Source organism: Elephas maximus, chromosome 25 (genome assembly GCF_024166365.1).
Source record: "Elephas maximus indicus isolate mEleMax1 chromosome 25, mEleMax1 primary haplotype, whole genome shotgun sequence".
Classification (NCBI taxonomy): domain Eukaryota; kingdom Metazoa; phylum Chordata; class Mammalia; order Proboscidea; family Elephantidae; genus Elephas; species Elephas maximus.
Genome location: NC_064843.1, coordinates 43487383 through 43504120, shown reverse-complemented (window position 1 = coordinate 43504120; position 16738 = coordinate 43487383). Strand labels below are relative to the sequence as shown.

General features: G+C 42.8%; 1 protein-coding gene across 7 annotated transcripts in view; it reads left to right on the top strand.

Annotated features, from left to right (window-relative positions):
* SLC23A2 (solute carrier family 23 member 2) overlaps window positions 1-16738 on the top strand; it is a 143806-nt gene that overhangs the window by 72290 nt on the left and 54778 nt on the right. For all 7 annotated transcript variants that reach the window (XM_049868805.1, XM_049868807.1, XM_049868808.1 and 4 more), the window contains 2 exons: window positions 1947-2214; window positions 15265-15363. In XM_049868805.1, coding sequence (XP_049724762.1) covers window positions 2107-2214; window positions 15265-15363 — 207 coding nt within the window. In that variant the 5' untranslated portion in view covers window positions 1947-2106. The remainder of the gene's footprint in view (window positions 1-1946; window positions 2215-15264; window positions 15364-16738) is intronic.

Genomic DNA, 16738 nt, shown 5'->3' with positions numbered 1-16738 from the left:
TTCTTCCTACCCTTTCATTTCAAGTGCTCAGTAGCCACATGTGGCTAGTGCTGACCATATTGGCCAGTGCAGATGTAGAACATTTTGATCACCGCAGAAAGTTCTGTTGGATAGTGGTGGGCTATAAAATATATACCATATGCATGTCAGAGAAATAACTTTGCTGTTTTTGTCCCTAGAGTTCTGCCTTACTGACAAAGGGTGGTTGGACCCCTTCCTGGGCCGTGGTAGCCCTCTGCCTGAAGCCTTTCCCCATCACTACCCTGTACTTTCTTTTGTCTTCATCCCCTCTGTGTTTGTTAATTTTGTAAACAGGATGAAATATTGCCCAGTCCTATACCGTTTTCATGAGCGTTGGTGTCTGAGTCATCTAGTGCTGCTATAACAGAAATACCACAAGTGAATGGCTTTAATAAAGAGAAGTTTATTTCTTCGCAGTAAGGTAGGCTAAAAGTCCAAATTCAGGGCATCAGCTCCAGGGGAAGGCTCTCTCTCAGTTGGCCTTCTCATCAGTCTTGCCTCTGACTATGAGCTTCTCTGCGCAAGGACCCTGGGTACAAAGGATGTGTTTGGCTCTGGCACTGCTTCCTTGGTGGTATGAGGTCCCCCTGTCTCTCTGCTCACTTCTCCTTTTTATAGCTCAAGAGGTTGCCTCAAGACACAATCTAATCTCCTAGACTGAGTCCTGCCTCACTAACACGACTGCCGTACATCCTCCCTCATTAACATCATAGAGGTAGGATTTATAACATACGGGAAAATCACACAATACTGGGGATCATGGCCCAGCCCAATTGATACACACCTTTTTGGGGGGACATAATTCAATACATGACCGTTGGTATGGTAAAGGCCATTGGTGCAGCCACTGTGTGTTTTGAGTGCCTTCCAACCTAGGGGGTTTATCTTCCTAGCACTATATCAGATAATATTCTGTTGTGATCCGTATGGTTTTCATTGGCTAATTTTCAGAAGTAGATCACCAAGCCTTCCTAGTCTGTCTTAGTCTGGAAGCTCTACTGAAACCTGTCCACTGTGGGTTACTCTGTTGGTATTTATAATGCCGGTGGCACAGCTTCCAGCATCATACAACAGGCAAGCTACCACGGTAAGACAAACTGACAGACAGGTGGTGGATCTTGGGCCTAGTAGTGTTGATTACACACCCCCACCACTTCTCTCTCTTGGCTACCTTACCTCCCTCTCCCCCCTTTTTTGTTGTTAGATTTCTTCTTTAGGTTTATATTGTCATTCGATTGGTATCAAATGTTTTGACCCTTTTTTCCTCATGCATTCTAGCCCGTGTAAAGCTCTTCTTGCACCTTCCTGAAATTCTGTATGGCCATTTAATTCTGGGTTGATTTTGTCTCTTGTTTATGCTTTTGTGTGCCTTCTGCTTAGTTGCACCCATGTAGAGACTTCAGTTATTTTGGTATTCATCCCATCATGGTAAATTGGTTATATCTTCACTGTCCAATAAGGTAGCTACTAACCACATGTGGCTATTAAAATTTAAATTAATTACAATTAAATGCAATAAAAAAATCCAGTTCCACATGTGGCTAATGATGCCCATATTGACTGTGCTGATGTAGGAGCTTTGCATCCGTTGCAGAAAGCTCTGTTGGATAGTGTTGGCCTCTAAGATGTATACCACACGCATGTCAAAGAAATACCTTTGCTATTTTTTTCTCCCTAGTATTCTGATAGTTTTGATGATTCCAATTCAGAATCAGGGGGAAACTGTAATCAGGGGGCCAATTCAGAATCAGGGGGAAACTGTAAATGAAGTGGGGTACATACATGAAAAATGTAATTAAGTAATATGTTTTTGGGTGTTTCGAGTATAACTTATAACAGGGCTTCCTCTGTACAGCAAGTGCGACACCTGTGTCCTGTGTTGTTTGTGAACTTTGAGGTAATTTGGCTGCACTTTTTCTTTTTAGGTGCTAAACGATGGCGCTTGCAGGGCTCAGCCTGGCCTGAGAATTGGGTGCCCCCGGCACTGGAAGAGCCGACTCTGACTCCTGGGCTCCTGGCTTGAATAGGCCTTCACTTCCAGCCATCCCAGTCCAACGGCTACGCAAAACCACTTCTTTTCTCTTAATGATGGGTATTGGTAAGAACACCACGTCCAAGTCAATGGAGGCTGGAAGTTCAACAGAAGGCAAATATGAAGACGAAGCAAAGCACCCTGCTTTCTTTACTCTTCCGGTAATAATATTCCCTGGCTTCCTCTAAAGTCGTTTCTGTATTGAATCAACATAGGATTAGCTTTAATACTTGTGTTTTCAGTAAAGGTTAAGGCATTTGAAAACCAAATGCTTTTCCCATGAGAGGGAACCTTTGAGATCCTGGCTGGCTGAGCTCCTGACTCCTTGGTTTTAGCCCCAGCCTGGGGTCATCTGCTGGGATTAACTCCAGGAAGGAAGCGTGTACTGCTGTTAACGTTTTAAAACTGGCCAGGTGCTTACTGTAGTTCAGAGAATGTTGAAGGCTTAATTTTGTCTCCAAAAATATGCCCTAAAGATGTAACCCAACTTTAGACTTGTGTTGCAGAGAAATGAGGAAGAATGACTTGTACTGTTTAACCCAAATGCCCATGGTTTGTGTTATGGCAGCAGCATCCAAGGTAGAGGTAGTTTATCTGAATAAGTGGTATCAGTCAGATAAGGTGGATTGCATACATTCATTATATTCAATAATAATATTTTTTCCAGATGTAGGATTATGATTTGATGTGTATAAAGTTACCTAAAGTGTTGGTTTCCAAAAGAAAAAAACAAAAGAGCCTCTTTAAGGAGAGGGAACTTGCTTCCTGGTGTTTTTCTCCTGGAAATGAGGTTATTGGTAAGAATCCCACTCTAGAATTCCTTAAAGCATGGTTTCGGAATTTGCTTTACTGTGGCATTGCTTAATAAGAAAGATGTGAACCAGGGCATCTTCAAGGACAGTGGTTGACTTTACTTTCCTTCATGTTGCGATTTTTACCTTAAATCACAGAGAAGCCTTCAACTAATTTTACAGCTGGCATTGCGATTGTTTTTCCCTGTAAAGAGAAATTTTGAAACAGGATTTTCTTTAAATATTGAAGGCTTAGGCCAACACAGATTTTCTAGCGGAAGAGACAGTATAGTTTATTCACTCGTCTGTTTTTCAAGTGTGTATAATCTCAATTAGATCAGCTTTGAAGAGTGAAAACAGACGTTCCACAAATGGGTATTGACTTGTCTCTAGGGTGGCTTTTCTTTGCCTTACAGGACCAGGCATATTACTCATTATCAACAAGAACTTAAGTATGCTTCAGCTACCCACCTATCCTGTCATTATTACCTACAGAGTTTTCAGTTTATCCATTTTAGCATCAAAATTGTGATTTTTTTTACAATCAGCATTGAAAGTCCCCAACATATACTATCAATTTTTATATTCATCTTGGTTCTTACATCTTATCCTTCCCTTTTTAGTTCACTTTTCTTGCTAAAAGACGTTGAGGATCTATGGGTGGTTATTGTCTTAGTCTTTGTACATCTGGAAATGACTGTATTTTGCTCTCAACTCTTCTTTTAATTTTTGGTGAAAATATATACAGCTGATCATAGACCCGTTCAACAATTTCTACGTGTACAGTTCAATGACACTGGTTACATTCTTCACGTTGTATTACATTGTCCATATCTCTCCCCATATTATCTCACCACCATTGACTTAGACTCACCGCCCCATAAACCACTCATGTATGTTTTTAGAGTTATTGCTGTCAGTTTGATCTCATATAGATAATTCTTTAAAAGAATGTAGTGCTCAAGGCAAACATTCTTTACTAATTCATCTAAACTGTTGTTTAGTTTGAAGATGACTTCAGGGGAGAGTTTTGGTTCAAAGTTCAAAAATTTTCTCAGGGCAGTAGATTCTGGAGTTCCACCAACCTCAATGGGTCTAGTAAGTCTGGGTTCTATAAGAAATTTAAAATTCTGTTCCACAATTTTTTCCCTTTTTGATCAGGATACATCTATTGAGTCCCTGATCAAAACGTTCAATAACGATAGGTGGGCACCATCCAGTTTTCCTGGTCTCATGGCAGTGGAGGCTATAGTTCATGGAGGCAACTAGCCCTGAAGTCCATGTGATTTAATTGCTCTAGCTAATGTCCCAGCAGGAGCAGGGTGGGTCTCTATTTCCCTTTAGCCAGTGTAAGTGCGTGCATCTCTTTGAGTGTGGGTGATTTTTTTCCTTCTTCTTACAATATATCGGCAAAGGGTATTTTGGATTGTAGGATGGTACTCCTAAAGGATTTTCAAAGGTAATTTTAAATATAGGTGATTTTTACTGACTTTGAAATATGTGTCCCATATAAAATTGATTCTGCTGTAGAAAGAGAGAAGTGTGGGTGGAGGCTGGAGTGGAGAGGTGGGGAGAGGGCTTTCAGTGATGCTGGGTCCCAGGGGCAGTGGCGGCTGAAATGGACCTCATTGGAAGCTGTCAAGATGATGGAGAGGACAGTGAAAGGATCATTGGCCTGAGCCAGGTCAGAGGCAGCAAAGTTCTGCTTGGCAGGAGGGGTGTGGGGATGATTTTAGAACAGTGCTCAGAGAGCCTAGATCCTACATGGTTCTTGAATGATGGTGCTAAGTCTAGAAGTTTCTGTTCTGTCAGTTAAAAGCTCTTTAAGGGTTTTGACCAGGGGAAAATCCCGGGAGGTCATGCTTTAGGAACAGTGAAGAGTGATCTGGGAATAGTGTAGAGCATGAACTGGCATAGGGTACAGGTAAAAGAAGGGAGAACAGATACCTGTTGTGTCACCGTTTAGCAGATACTTATGAGCACATGCTGTGTCAGGATCAGTGCATAAAACTTCACAACTTACTCTCTGCCCTCAAGGAGAAAGTAAGCCGGAAGCGGTGGTCAGGTGATTCCAGCACTGCAGGGTAAGTGCTGCAGTGGGGGTTCCTACGAGGTACGGTGGGAGCCCATGGGAGGCCCCTTGATTCTTTTTTAGGGTGATTGGTTGGAGTAGGGGAAGGTTAGGACAGGGAGAGTTAGAGGGACCTAGAAGGCACCAGAGGTCTGAACTCAAGTGGGCAGTAAGAATGGAGGCAAAACTGGTCGAAGAGATGCCCAGGAGGTTTTTTTTAAAATAATAATTTATTGTGTTTTCAGTGAAGGTTTACACAGTAGTTTAGGGCATCGTTCAGTTTCTACACAAGTTGTTGAATGACATTGGTTTCATTCTTCACCACGCGTGAATATTCTCATTATTTCTGCTCTGGTTGTTCAGTTTCCATTAATCTAGTTTCCCTGCCACCTTACATTTTCATCTTTATTTTAAAGACTGTTTGGCCTTACATAGGCCATTTTTTAAAGGAACACAGTACTTATGGGTGATGTTCATGATTTTGTGAGCCAGCTTGTTGTGTAGCTACAAGGTGACCTCAGGGATTAGTTTCGGTTCAAGTGGGCTGAGTGGGCAGCTGAGAGAGATGTGGGAGGTATCTTATCATTAGAGATTCTCTTGGGCCCCCTGGGCTCAGTAAGTGTCGCACAGGTTGGAATTGACTCAATTGGTAAGATATTATTAATAAGTGTGGATTTTTAACTTAGGTGAAAGAGAATGAGTTTTTTTGAACAAAATAAAACAAGCACTCGTTGCAATAATTAAAAGAAAGAATAAGTCCACACATAGAGCAAGAATATCAAATAGGTCAGAGTAAGAACAGGAGACTACAGACATGTGCAGGTCTGGGAGTCATAGAAGTTAAACCATATGACCAGAGTTGATGTTAAATAGGAGGAACATAGCAAAAGACTTCTCCCCTATCCCGTGGGAATCTTGTTAGGCAAATGTGTGCGCTTTTAAAGGCAGCGAGAAATGTGTCATAGGGGTGAATGCAGCGTGGCAAGAAATTAAAACTAGAAAAATATAACAAGAAGTCTTGAAGAACTGCCATACCCAGAGAACATCAGCGGGGATGTACAGCCAGGAACAAATCACGTGTTTGCTCCCAGTTCTCTTATGTCAGGAGCTATCATATCATCTGAACGTGGAAGGGCGTCCAGAGAAAACTAACTTACTAGCCTGAATTTGGCACTGAGAAGGTCGGGTTTGAGCAGAGGCCTGCAGAAGTTGAAGGAAGCCTGTTAGGATGTTGTGTGGGCAGCAGGTGGGAGTGTGCCTGTGTATCTGAGGAAATGAAAAGAGGCAGCAGTGTGTCAGATGGGGTGGGGCGGGAGTTGTCAAAAGAGATTATGTAGGCCTCCTGGGTCCTGGTGGAAACCCTGGTGGCATAGTGGTTAAGTACTACGGCAGCTGACCAAAAGGTTGGCAGTTTGAATCTACCAGGTCCTCCTTGGAAACTCTATGGGGCAGTTCTACTCTGTCCTATAGGGTCATCATGAGTTGGAATCGACTTGATGGCAACAGGTTTTTGGTATGGGCCCTGGTAAGGGTTTTGGATTTTCCTGGGTTGGATGAAAAGCTGTTGGAGAGCTTTGAGCAGAGGAGTGACGTGCTGTGCCTAGTTTTAAAAGGATCCTTTAGGCTGCTGAGTAGGGGAGCAGACTGAAGAGGGGAAGCCAGAGACCAGTTAGGAGTTGTCAGCCATAGTCTAGGGTGACATGTTGGTGGCTCAGGCCAGGGTGCTGCTGGTATAGAGGTGGTGAGAAGTGGTCTGCGCTGAAGGAGAGCTGACTGGATGTGCTGATGGACCAGGTGGAGGTGGGAGCAAAAGAAGAGACAAGGGTAAGTTTAGGCGTTTTTCTGAGATTTTGGAAAGATGGATTTACCAAGTCCTGAGATGGAGGAAGACTGGGATGAGCAAGTTGGGTTCGAGGGGAGTCAAGAGTTTGGTGTTGGCTGTGTAGACATCCAGGTGGAGACACTGGGTAGGAAATTGAGATTGTGGCACTCAGGGAGAAAGTCTGGGCTAGAACTTTCCATTGGGAGTTTGCAGCAAAGAGATGGTATTCAAAGCCATGGACTTTGATGGGAGATCTGAGGGCTCAGCTTTGAGGAGCTGCAGTGTTTAGTGGTCTGGAGGCTGAGGAAGGACCAGCAAAGGGGACCAAGAGGAGTGGCTAATGAGGTAGGAGCGGGGAACCAGGGCAGCAAGTAAAGAAAGCCTTGTGAGAGCAGGTTAGATGAGGAATAAGCATCTACCATTTAACGAGGGCTGGTTGGGCATTTGCCAGCAGAGTATCAAAGGGCAAAGGGGTTGAAAGTTTGGCAAAAGTGATTGTAATGACTCTGTGTGGAGTAGGGAAGGCAGTGAGGACAACATGGTGAACAGGCAGTCGGGTCTAGGGTTTGGCAGGCCTGGTGAGGTCAGAGTCCTGTGGGAATTGGGATCCCTGGGGGGAATTAAGTAGGAAAAACAAGTAGACGAAGAGTGGACAGCCTGAGGGGGTTGTAAAGAGGTAAATCTGACCAGACTTGGTGTTGGATTGATGTGGATGGTGAGGTATGAAGAGAAGTCAGGAATGACTTGAAGGTGTCGGGATTGGGTACCTAGGTGTATGGTGCTGAACAAAGTTATGTTGGAATAAGAAAACAAACAAAAAACAAGGTGTATTTAAAAAAAAAAATTGGTGCAGAAGTAATGAATTGATGGACTATAGAACTGAAGATTCTGCTCTCTCATGGTGCTGTGTGTTCGTGTATAGTCAGAAAAGTACTGATTGCTTTGCGTCTGTGAAGTCCTTTCCCCCTTTTTGTCTTCTACCAGCCAAAGGCAGAGAATCTGGAATCATTTGGGAGCAGGTCTTCCCATTTTATTCCTGAGAAGGAGCTGGCCAAAATCTGAGCACCATTTACACTGGCAGCTTCTAGCACAGAAAAGAGTTTCCTAATTAACTAGTTAGGAAGAAGTTTAAAAAATGTCAAACACAGGCATTATAACTAAAGGAACTCTGCCTGTGGGTTTGCTTAGGGCAGTCCCAGTTGATGCCTGTTGGTCCTGCATATTTATGAACATAGTTCCCCTTTACTCTTACGAGGGCCCTGGTTTGGATTATAAATTATATGGCCATATTAATGACACAATGTTGAAGTTGTCAAGGATTTCATTTTGCTTGGATTCACAATCAACGCCCCTAGAAGCAGCAGTCAGGAAATCAAATGACGCATTGCCTTGTGCAGATCTGCTGTAAGAGACCTCTTTAAAGTTTTTAAAGGCAATGATGTCACTTTGAGGACTAAGGTGCGCCTGACCCAAGCCATGGTGTTTTCAGTCACCTTATATGCATGTGAAAGCTGGACAATGAAGAAGGAAGACCAAAGAAGAATTGATGTCTTTGCATTATGGTGTTGGTGAAGAATATTGAATATACCATGGACTGCCAGAAGAAGGAACAAGTCTGTCTTGGAAGAAGTACAGCCAGAGGTCTCCCTGGTAGCAAGGATGGTAAGACTTTGTCTCCCCTGCTTTGGACATGTTATCAGGAGGGATCAGTCCCTGGAGAAGGACATCAGTCATGCTTGATAAAAGTACAAACCAAAAAAAAAAAAAAAAAACCAACCCCAGTGCCATCAAGTCAGTTCCGACTCACAGAGTAGAACTGCCCCATAGAGTTTCCAAGGAGCACCTGGCGGATTCGAACTGCCGACCCTTTGGTTAGCAGCCATAGCACTTAACCACTACTCCACCAGGGTTTCCTTAATAAAGTACAGTGATAGGGAAAAAGAGTAAGACCCTCAATGCGATAGATTGGCGCAGTGGCAGAAACAGTGAGCTCAAACATGGCAGTGATGGTGAGAATGGCGCAGGACCGAGTAGTGTTTCGTTCTGTTGCACTTGGGGTCGCTGTGAGTTGGAACCGACTGGACAGCACCTAACTACAACAACAGCATTAATGACAATTGAATTCAAGAATATTAAGTAGCCAAAAGCATTTTTAGCTCTGTAGGAGAAACTTTTTGAAAAGCCTTATATATCTTCTCCATTACAACAGTAATACATAGTCCTAGTAGGAAGTTCGGAAAGTACAGTGAAGCATGTAAAAGACGATTATTTTTTAATTGGATGGGTTATAGACTTGATCAGAAAACGGTTGTGGCTCCTCCCTCCTGTTCCGTGAAGTTACTAGGAATGCCTTTTCCTCTTCCTCAGTTTACCTTTATGCTGGATTTGACTACTTTTATAATCCAGTAAACCAGAGACATGGAGAGCTTTCCCTGTTCACCACGAACATTTTGGATATTTTGTCAGCAATCCGTAAAGACATTGTCCCTGTATTTCAAATTGTAGGTGAAGGAAGGAAAGTTTAAACATTAACTAGTTCATAAAAGGTGACTGATTGTGAGAAAGTCTATAAAGAGAAATGCAGATAAAGGCACATAATTTAGAGAAAGACGCCCCTGCTCCCAGCACAGGAAACTATGGGGAGAAAGAGGTTTGAGAGGAGCCAAAAGGGGAGGGGGCAGGGCAGCTGGAGGCGGGCCGGGCAAGGCGGAGCTCTAAAGGTAGGGTAGAGGAGCTCACCGGAAGGAGACTCGGAGGACACGGAAGGAGATCCAAGCCCTGCGGGGCTGTGGCCAGATGGGTGTGTTGAGTGGGCAGGAGGCGAGCAGTGCGGAGCCAGGAGATGCCCAGAGCTTGTGGACTAAGGAAGCCCGAAGAGCGGGAGAGAACAGCCGGGGAGACTGATGCTGATCTTTTCTTGGCCTTTACTCTTTCTCTTCTTTCTTTTCCATCGCTTTTCTTTTCTTCCCCTCTCCTTCCTTTATGTCTCATCTCTTTAATTTTCTGTTAGGAGAAATGGCCTTGGCAGTCGTGGGTGAAAGCATCAATCGTGGCAGCTTTGATTCCTCTAAGCCCCCTGACCCTGTGATGGTGGATTTGTATATGCCTGTTTTCAACAATGAAAAGAAGGCAGGAGTTTGTGTGTGTGTGCGCGCGCAAACTGTGCTATTTTAAAAACTTAGCAAGGAAGACTAGAATACACCTCATTGTTTAGACTTTAATACCAGGTGCCGTGGGGTTTCTTCTTGCACGCTCCTAAGGAGAGAGTTTGGAGTTATTAGGTCTTAAAACCCAAAGTCTCAGTTGAATGGTGATAATTGTCTTGGAAAATGTTCTTTCTGTAAAAATAATTACATCTTGGGATTGACAGGGTGTCATTCTGAAAAGGGATGGAGGGAGTGTAGAGAGTACGTTTGTAGGTTTCCTTGAATCAGCTTGGAGAATTGGTTTAATTCCCCTCTTTCCGTAAGAAAAGAATTGTACTCTACTGCCTTGTGGCCATGGTTTAGAGGAAGGGGTACTCTTAACAGATCAAACAGATAACGTTTTCAGCTTAAAATGTGTACAAGTTTGAAAAAATGACAGAGAAGAAATATGGCAATATGTTTGAACTGAGAACATCTAAAAGGTAGGGTGGAAATGAACGTTTTTATGCATGGTAGGAAATTCTTTTCCTTACCTCTTCTTTCTTTCTAGAGTTTTTGGTGCTCTTAAAAACTAAATTATCTGGTCTGGTTTTGAGGTTTCAGATAATTTCTATATGGCAGTTTATTTTTAAGGAGTTTTGCTAATTTTAGATGAAATAGAAGATGTTAGTAATGCAAGATGCTCATCTGATAGTTGGGGAACGCACAACTTGGAGCAAAGGAGGACTGAATAGCAGGCTTGCTCCAGTCATTTACTCTGGCAGGTTTACAAAATTTTGTACAAGCTGATGGTTTATCATCATTTTGACTAATTGTCTCTTTTGCGTGAGGCTCATTGTTAATTCCTTTCAAATCAGTTCTGACCCACGGCGACTCCGTGTGTGCAGAATAGAATTGCTCCATAGGGTTTTGAAGGCTGTGACTTTTCAGAAGCAGATTGCCAGGCCTGTCTTCTAAAGCACCTCTGGGTATGTTTGAACCACCAACCTTTTGGGTAGTAGTCAAGCGCTTAACCATTTGGACCACCTAGAGGCATAGAATTTTGGTCCTGAGAAGGGCCTTAAAAGGGCCTCTTTTCTATTCTACTCTTTCTAAATGTTTCTTTGTGTTCCAAACTATACCAGACAGGGTGGGGCATGTAGGAGAAGTAGCTGACTGAGCTGCCTACCTTCCCTTCCCCATACAGTCCACCATCAGCTCTCTTAACTGCCTTCATCCTTCCTGCCACTGCTTTTGGGTCATTATTACTTCTTGTTTGGGTCACTGAGATAGCTTCCATGTAGTTTCACTGTTTCCCAACTTTGTTCCTTTCCAATCCTTGATTGTTATTCCTGCCAATGTCTCTTGCATTTCCTGGACTACTTATGATTTCTTTTTCCTCTAAATCTTTACACATGCCAAACCCCCTGCCTCTAAGTTCCTCATTCACTTCCACCCTTTATTCATCTAAGCCAGGTAGGCAGTTTTAATGGTTAGATACAAGGTATTTCAGATTGATTTCTTTACCATAATCTAAGCCCATCATTTTGTTGGAGAAACAGCTAATTTCCTGTCAGGATTTGATAAAGTACTGGAGGTGGAAGATACGATATTGAACATTGCACGACAATAATTAACCCTCCCCTTTTACATTTTACATGTTTTAAAGCATCCATATTTCTCCTCAGGCTTCATGGTATAAAAATGTGTTGTCAGAGTGAATGGAAGTAGTAAGAAAACTGATGCTCTTGTATCCTTTTTTAGTCTACATATCTTTATTTTCTGTCATTTTAGTACTCATATAAATTTCTTGATAAGAAAAATATGTTCACTGTAGAAAATACAGACCAATATAAGAGGAAAACATAGTTCATTTAAAATCCCATCAGCCAGGAAAAAAAAAATGTTAATATTTTGATGTCTTTCTTTCCAGAGATTTGAAACGAATAATTGGGTGTTCTTTTTACACACAGACAGACACACACACACACAGACACACACACACACGGCACTTTAGAAATTCCTTTGGTGGCACAGTTTGCGCTCAACCACTAACCTCAAGGTTAGTGATTTGAACCCACCGATCAGCTCCATGGAAGAAAGCCCTGGCGATCTGCTTCCGTAAAGATTACAACCAAGAAAACCATATGGCGCGTTGCTTCCGTGTAACACTTGGGGTCACCATGAGTCGGAACTGACTCAGTGGCAACTGGCATGGTTTTTTAAAACATCATTTCATGTCTTGGCATATCTCATGTCATTGAAGATGTAACTTGTAATTAAGGCATAATAGCAAATCATGGATTTAGAATTTCCACTTACAGTGGGAGCTTGGGTTGTTTCTAAGTTTTTGCTGTAATAAATGCTAACCTTTTGTATTTTAACTTAATTGCAATAGTTTATACTCTCAGCAGCGATGTGGGAGACTGTACCCCCACAAACACTAGCTGCTAGCTTTTAAAAATTGACAAATTGATGAGTGATAAGTGAAACACTGCTTAAGCTTTGAATTTTAGTGAGGTAAAAACTTTAAAAATTGACAAATTGATGAGCGATAAGTTAAACACTGCTTAAGCTTTGAATTTTAGTGAGGTAAAAACTTTTTTCCCCCATGCTCCTTGGCAACTTAGAATTTTTCCTCCGTGAAGTGTCTGTTCTTCCCCACCCACCCCCTTTTTCTCTGTTGAGCTGTACTGATCAAAGACACCAGGTCAGCTGTCTTTGAATGGGGTACAGGCTATTAGAAGTCAACAGTTGTGGATAATCCCCTGTTTGAGGGATTAGAGGTAGAACCTGTAGCGCTGCCGCCAGGTGTGTGCCTGTCCTTGCCGACGGCCCCCAGGGTAGAGTGATATCTGGTTCTATCAAGAGCAGCTTCCTGTTGAGGGAAGACCATGGGCTTGAGCTCAAAGGTAAATCTTAGTTTACCCCCTGCTGCCTGTGAGATACCCTGTTCTTGGATTTGACCTTGGAGCCTCAGCTTTCTTGTCTGGATCTGGGGGTGTTTGAGACGTTGAGGAGATCATGTACATCAATACCGATTGTGTACACAGTGGGTAATTAATAAACGTTTGGCCCGCCTTCTTCCCTTTTTCCATCTCCACTATGTCCTCTTTAAACCAGAGAACAGGGATAATGTTCAGGCAAGTGGTACCTCCATAACGGGGGCTAACGCCATCGGCTGCTGTACAGGATATCACCCATTCTGGGGGACAATATAAATTTTCTAAGAAACTAGTATACCTGACTGCTCTGTTAGGCTTCTTCAAGGACCTGTAGGAGTATTTGAGCCACAGAGGGTTGGGAGGACCACCTTGGTGGTTATCGAGATATGTTAAAAGCCTCAGCCAGAATCCGAGAGGAAAGTGGTTAAGAGCTTGAGGTCTGGGTGCAAATATGATCCAGAATTATGTAAGGGCCCTGGGCATCAGTTTCCTCAAGTGAAAATGAAAGTAAAACTAGTGTCTATCTTAGGAGTGTTGCTAGGATTAAATTAAGTACTATGTGTAAAATGATTAACATGGTACCTGCAGCAGAGCAAAAGAGATGTGCAAACAGATGTGTGAGCAAGAAGAAACTAAGTAGTTAAAAGGTGAAAATACTTCGACAAGGCTCTTTGACCAAAACTTTGGAAATCACACTGAGGTGGGGAAGAATCTTATTTTGTACCATCCCGTCTCCTTAAGAATCATCGTTGTGGCTGTATTCATAGAGGTCAGGAACAAACTGTCCAAAGAGGTCCAGGTCAAAGGGGTCCCCTCTCCCCAACTCTCATAACCGGCCGGGAGGGAGCTGGAGTTGTCACATGGGAAAATGTGGTGAGGGTCAGGAAAAGGTTCCAGCGATACTCATGGAAAGTGTAATTCTCCCTGTTAATGCCTGTGTGCGTGTAAACCTGGGAATCTTGTTAAAATGTAGATCGTGATCCAGTATATCTCTGGTGGAAAGGCAAGATCTCAGCAGGGGGTCTAACTGGAAACAACTGGTTTGAAGCCCTGGTTACACCACATCCTAAATAGGTGATAGAGTTTTGGACCCTTGAATCAGAGACCGGGGTTTCACAGATGCCTGTAATCTTCACCTTACAGGTGTCAGTAAGCAGGAGATTCAGTGTAACTTCTGTTTGGTATCAACGTAATTGAGCTGTCAGTTCAAACCTGGCATTGCTGTGGGCCTGACATTCCATATGATACTTGTAGGCTGTTGCTCATGTCACTCCTGCATCCTACATGTTCAACAATCTCAGGATGACTGTCTCGAAACAAGGACTTCAGCATCATTATTTTAGCTTAGCAGAAATGATGCACTTGAACAAGAAAAATGAGACATTTATTGACCAACAGACACATTCGCCCACTCCACCACTAATCAGCCCTGCGTGTTAGAGACAGTCAGCAAGTAACGAGCTGGGCGCATTTAGGCAGAGAAGACAAAACCTGCTTTTGTAGCGGATTGAGTGATTATACAATAACAGTTTAGGAGAATTTAAAGCCGTGAGTTTGGTCTCAAATAGTTTTGGGGCTGAAAGGAGGAGGGAAGGACATCTTGTTCCCAAAAGTGTTTATAAATAATCTGCTGTTATTTTTACAAAAACTTGATCAATTTCCTGAGATGACTGTTGCCAAGATTCCCCTCTGTTATCTGTGATGCTATTAATAGCAGAAAAGAAACCAGTCTTTTATTAAGTCTAGAAAGCTGACCAAGGCATGTTTTATTTCCCAGTTAAACTAATATTTAGAGGTTCAAAAATGTGAAGTTTTGTTACTGTCAACAGCAATTTCCATCCTTTTCTCTTAAAAAAAAAAAAAAAAAGCAAAAACTCCATGCCTTTCCTGAAGAAAAGATTTTAACATTTGATTTTTAAAATTAAATTTCATGTTTTTGTAAAAGGAGATCATTAAAATGACTAATTTCACAAACCAAAACCCACAAACCAGAGCAAAAAAATACCAGTAAAATAGATGAGTATTTTGACTAGCCCTCTTCATCTTTATATAACATTTAGTAGTTCCCGGCATGTAACACATGAGCGATGTGCAGATCAGACAGGAACAGTCCCCGTGGGACCCACGCCTCCTAGAGCCTGGCTTCCCTCTGCTGAATCCCCCTGTCCCTTCAGTAAAAGCTTGTTTCATTTCCCCCTGGGCTCCAGAACCTTCTACTATGTGTGTTCCGGTTCCTAGCTGCAGCCCTGGTGGCACAGAACTGTGGGCAGAAGGGGGCGTGTTTCCCTCCCTTTGAGGGTGGGGTAGGCTGGGGCGGGGGCAAGGCCAAAGGGAAGTAGAAGGGAGCTTCACAGCTCCGGAACATAGAGCTGACAAGGGCTTTTGGGGAAAAACAATGTTTCTATACACAGAGTGGTGTGTGTTGAGACAGACTGTAAATGGGATGTTTCTTTTCAGGTGGTGATAAATGGAGGTGCCACATCCAGCGGTGAACAGGACAACGAAGACACCGAGCTCATGGCAATCTACACTACAGAAAACGGCATTGCAGAAAAGGTACTCCCTCCCATCACTGCCCCGCCTGCCACCCCAGGCTGCTGCCTTACATGGGCTTAGTCTCTCCCCTCCTGAGTGGGTGTGTGTATGGGTGTGTTCTCTGCTAGTGAATAATAGAATAATAATGAATAGCAGAAGGAGCGATGAATAGAAGTCACTAGTTTCTAACTACCTCAATGGCAATTAAGGTACAAACCTTGTCGGTAGAATTATCTAGATATTAAAAAAATCCTCAGCCCCCGGGGCCCCAGAGGTAAGTGGTTAAGAGCTTGAGGTCTAAAGTGAGGTCTGGGTGCAGATATGACTCAGATCCTGATACTTAAGCTCCGAGGGCATCAGTTTCCTCATCTGTAAAATGGGAATAAAAATAAAAGCATCTATCTCAGGGTTGTTTTAAGGATTAAATGCAATAATATCTATGAAGTTCCTAGCACTGTGCCTGATATATATAGATGTGCAGTAAATAAGACAAAGAAGGAAACTAGTAAGTAGTTTATTTAGATTATGAAAATGCTCGGACAAGACTCTTTGACCAAAGCAGTGGAAATCACACACTGAGGTGGGGGGAAATTTTTGTTGCCCCACCCCATGTCTTTGAAGGGTCAGTCTTTGTGGCCATATTCATGAAACCAGAGCTGCTCAAAAGGGGTCAGATGCCTTGTTTTCTTTGTATCTGCCACTGTGCCTGACATCCAGGGAGAGTTTGATAATATGACATTTCCAGATGGCACTGCAACTCTAAAACCCCTGAATTTCATTGCAGTTTCAATTGATAAACCTTTAAAATAAATTTTATTTTCACTGTGAAAGTTTACTAATTAAACAACTTAAAAAGTAAAACCTGTGAGAGCTGGAACTCAGCAAAACTGCCTTGTTTTTCTGGGCCTCACAAGTTTTCCACCTTTGATGGGGTGCAGTCTTACCACTTTTCTATTGCTCGTTTCAGTGGAAAATATTTTTGCGTTTTCCTTCTCTGACAGGTTTCCACCTTAGGCAGGTTCTGGCTTTCACAGGTATTACTGTATAATGAGACATTATATTCTTGAACCACTGTTTGGATAAATTGTTTTGTGTGTGTGTGTGTGTGTGTGTGTGTGGTGGTGGTAGTGGTAGTGGTAGTGTTTTGTTTTTGTTGTTGTTTTAAACTACATTTCTAGACTGGGAGATGGAAATTAATTTTGGCTCTCTTGACCAATATTGCTGTTTTTTTCCCGTTGCTTGACGCTGTTGTAAATTTGGGGTAGGCTAATGAAAGTAGACTCACGCTGAGATCCCGATACTTCTGCAGTGTTAGGTTCCAAGCTGCCCTGCAGAGCACGGAGACACAGAGCAGCAGAGGGCTGACATGTGGACTGGTAAGAAGCCTTCAGTTTGC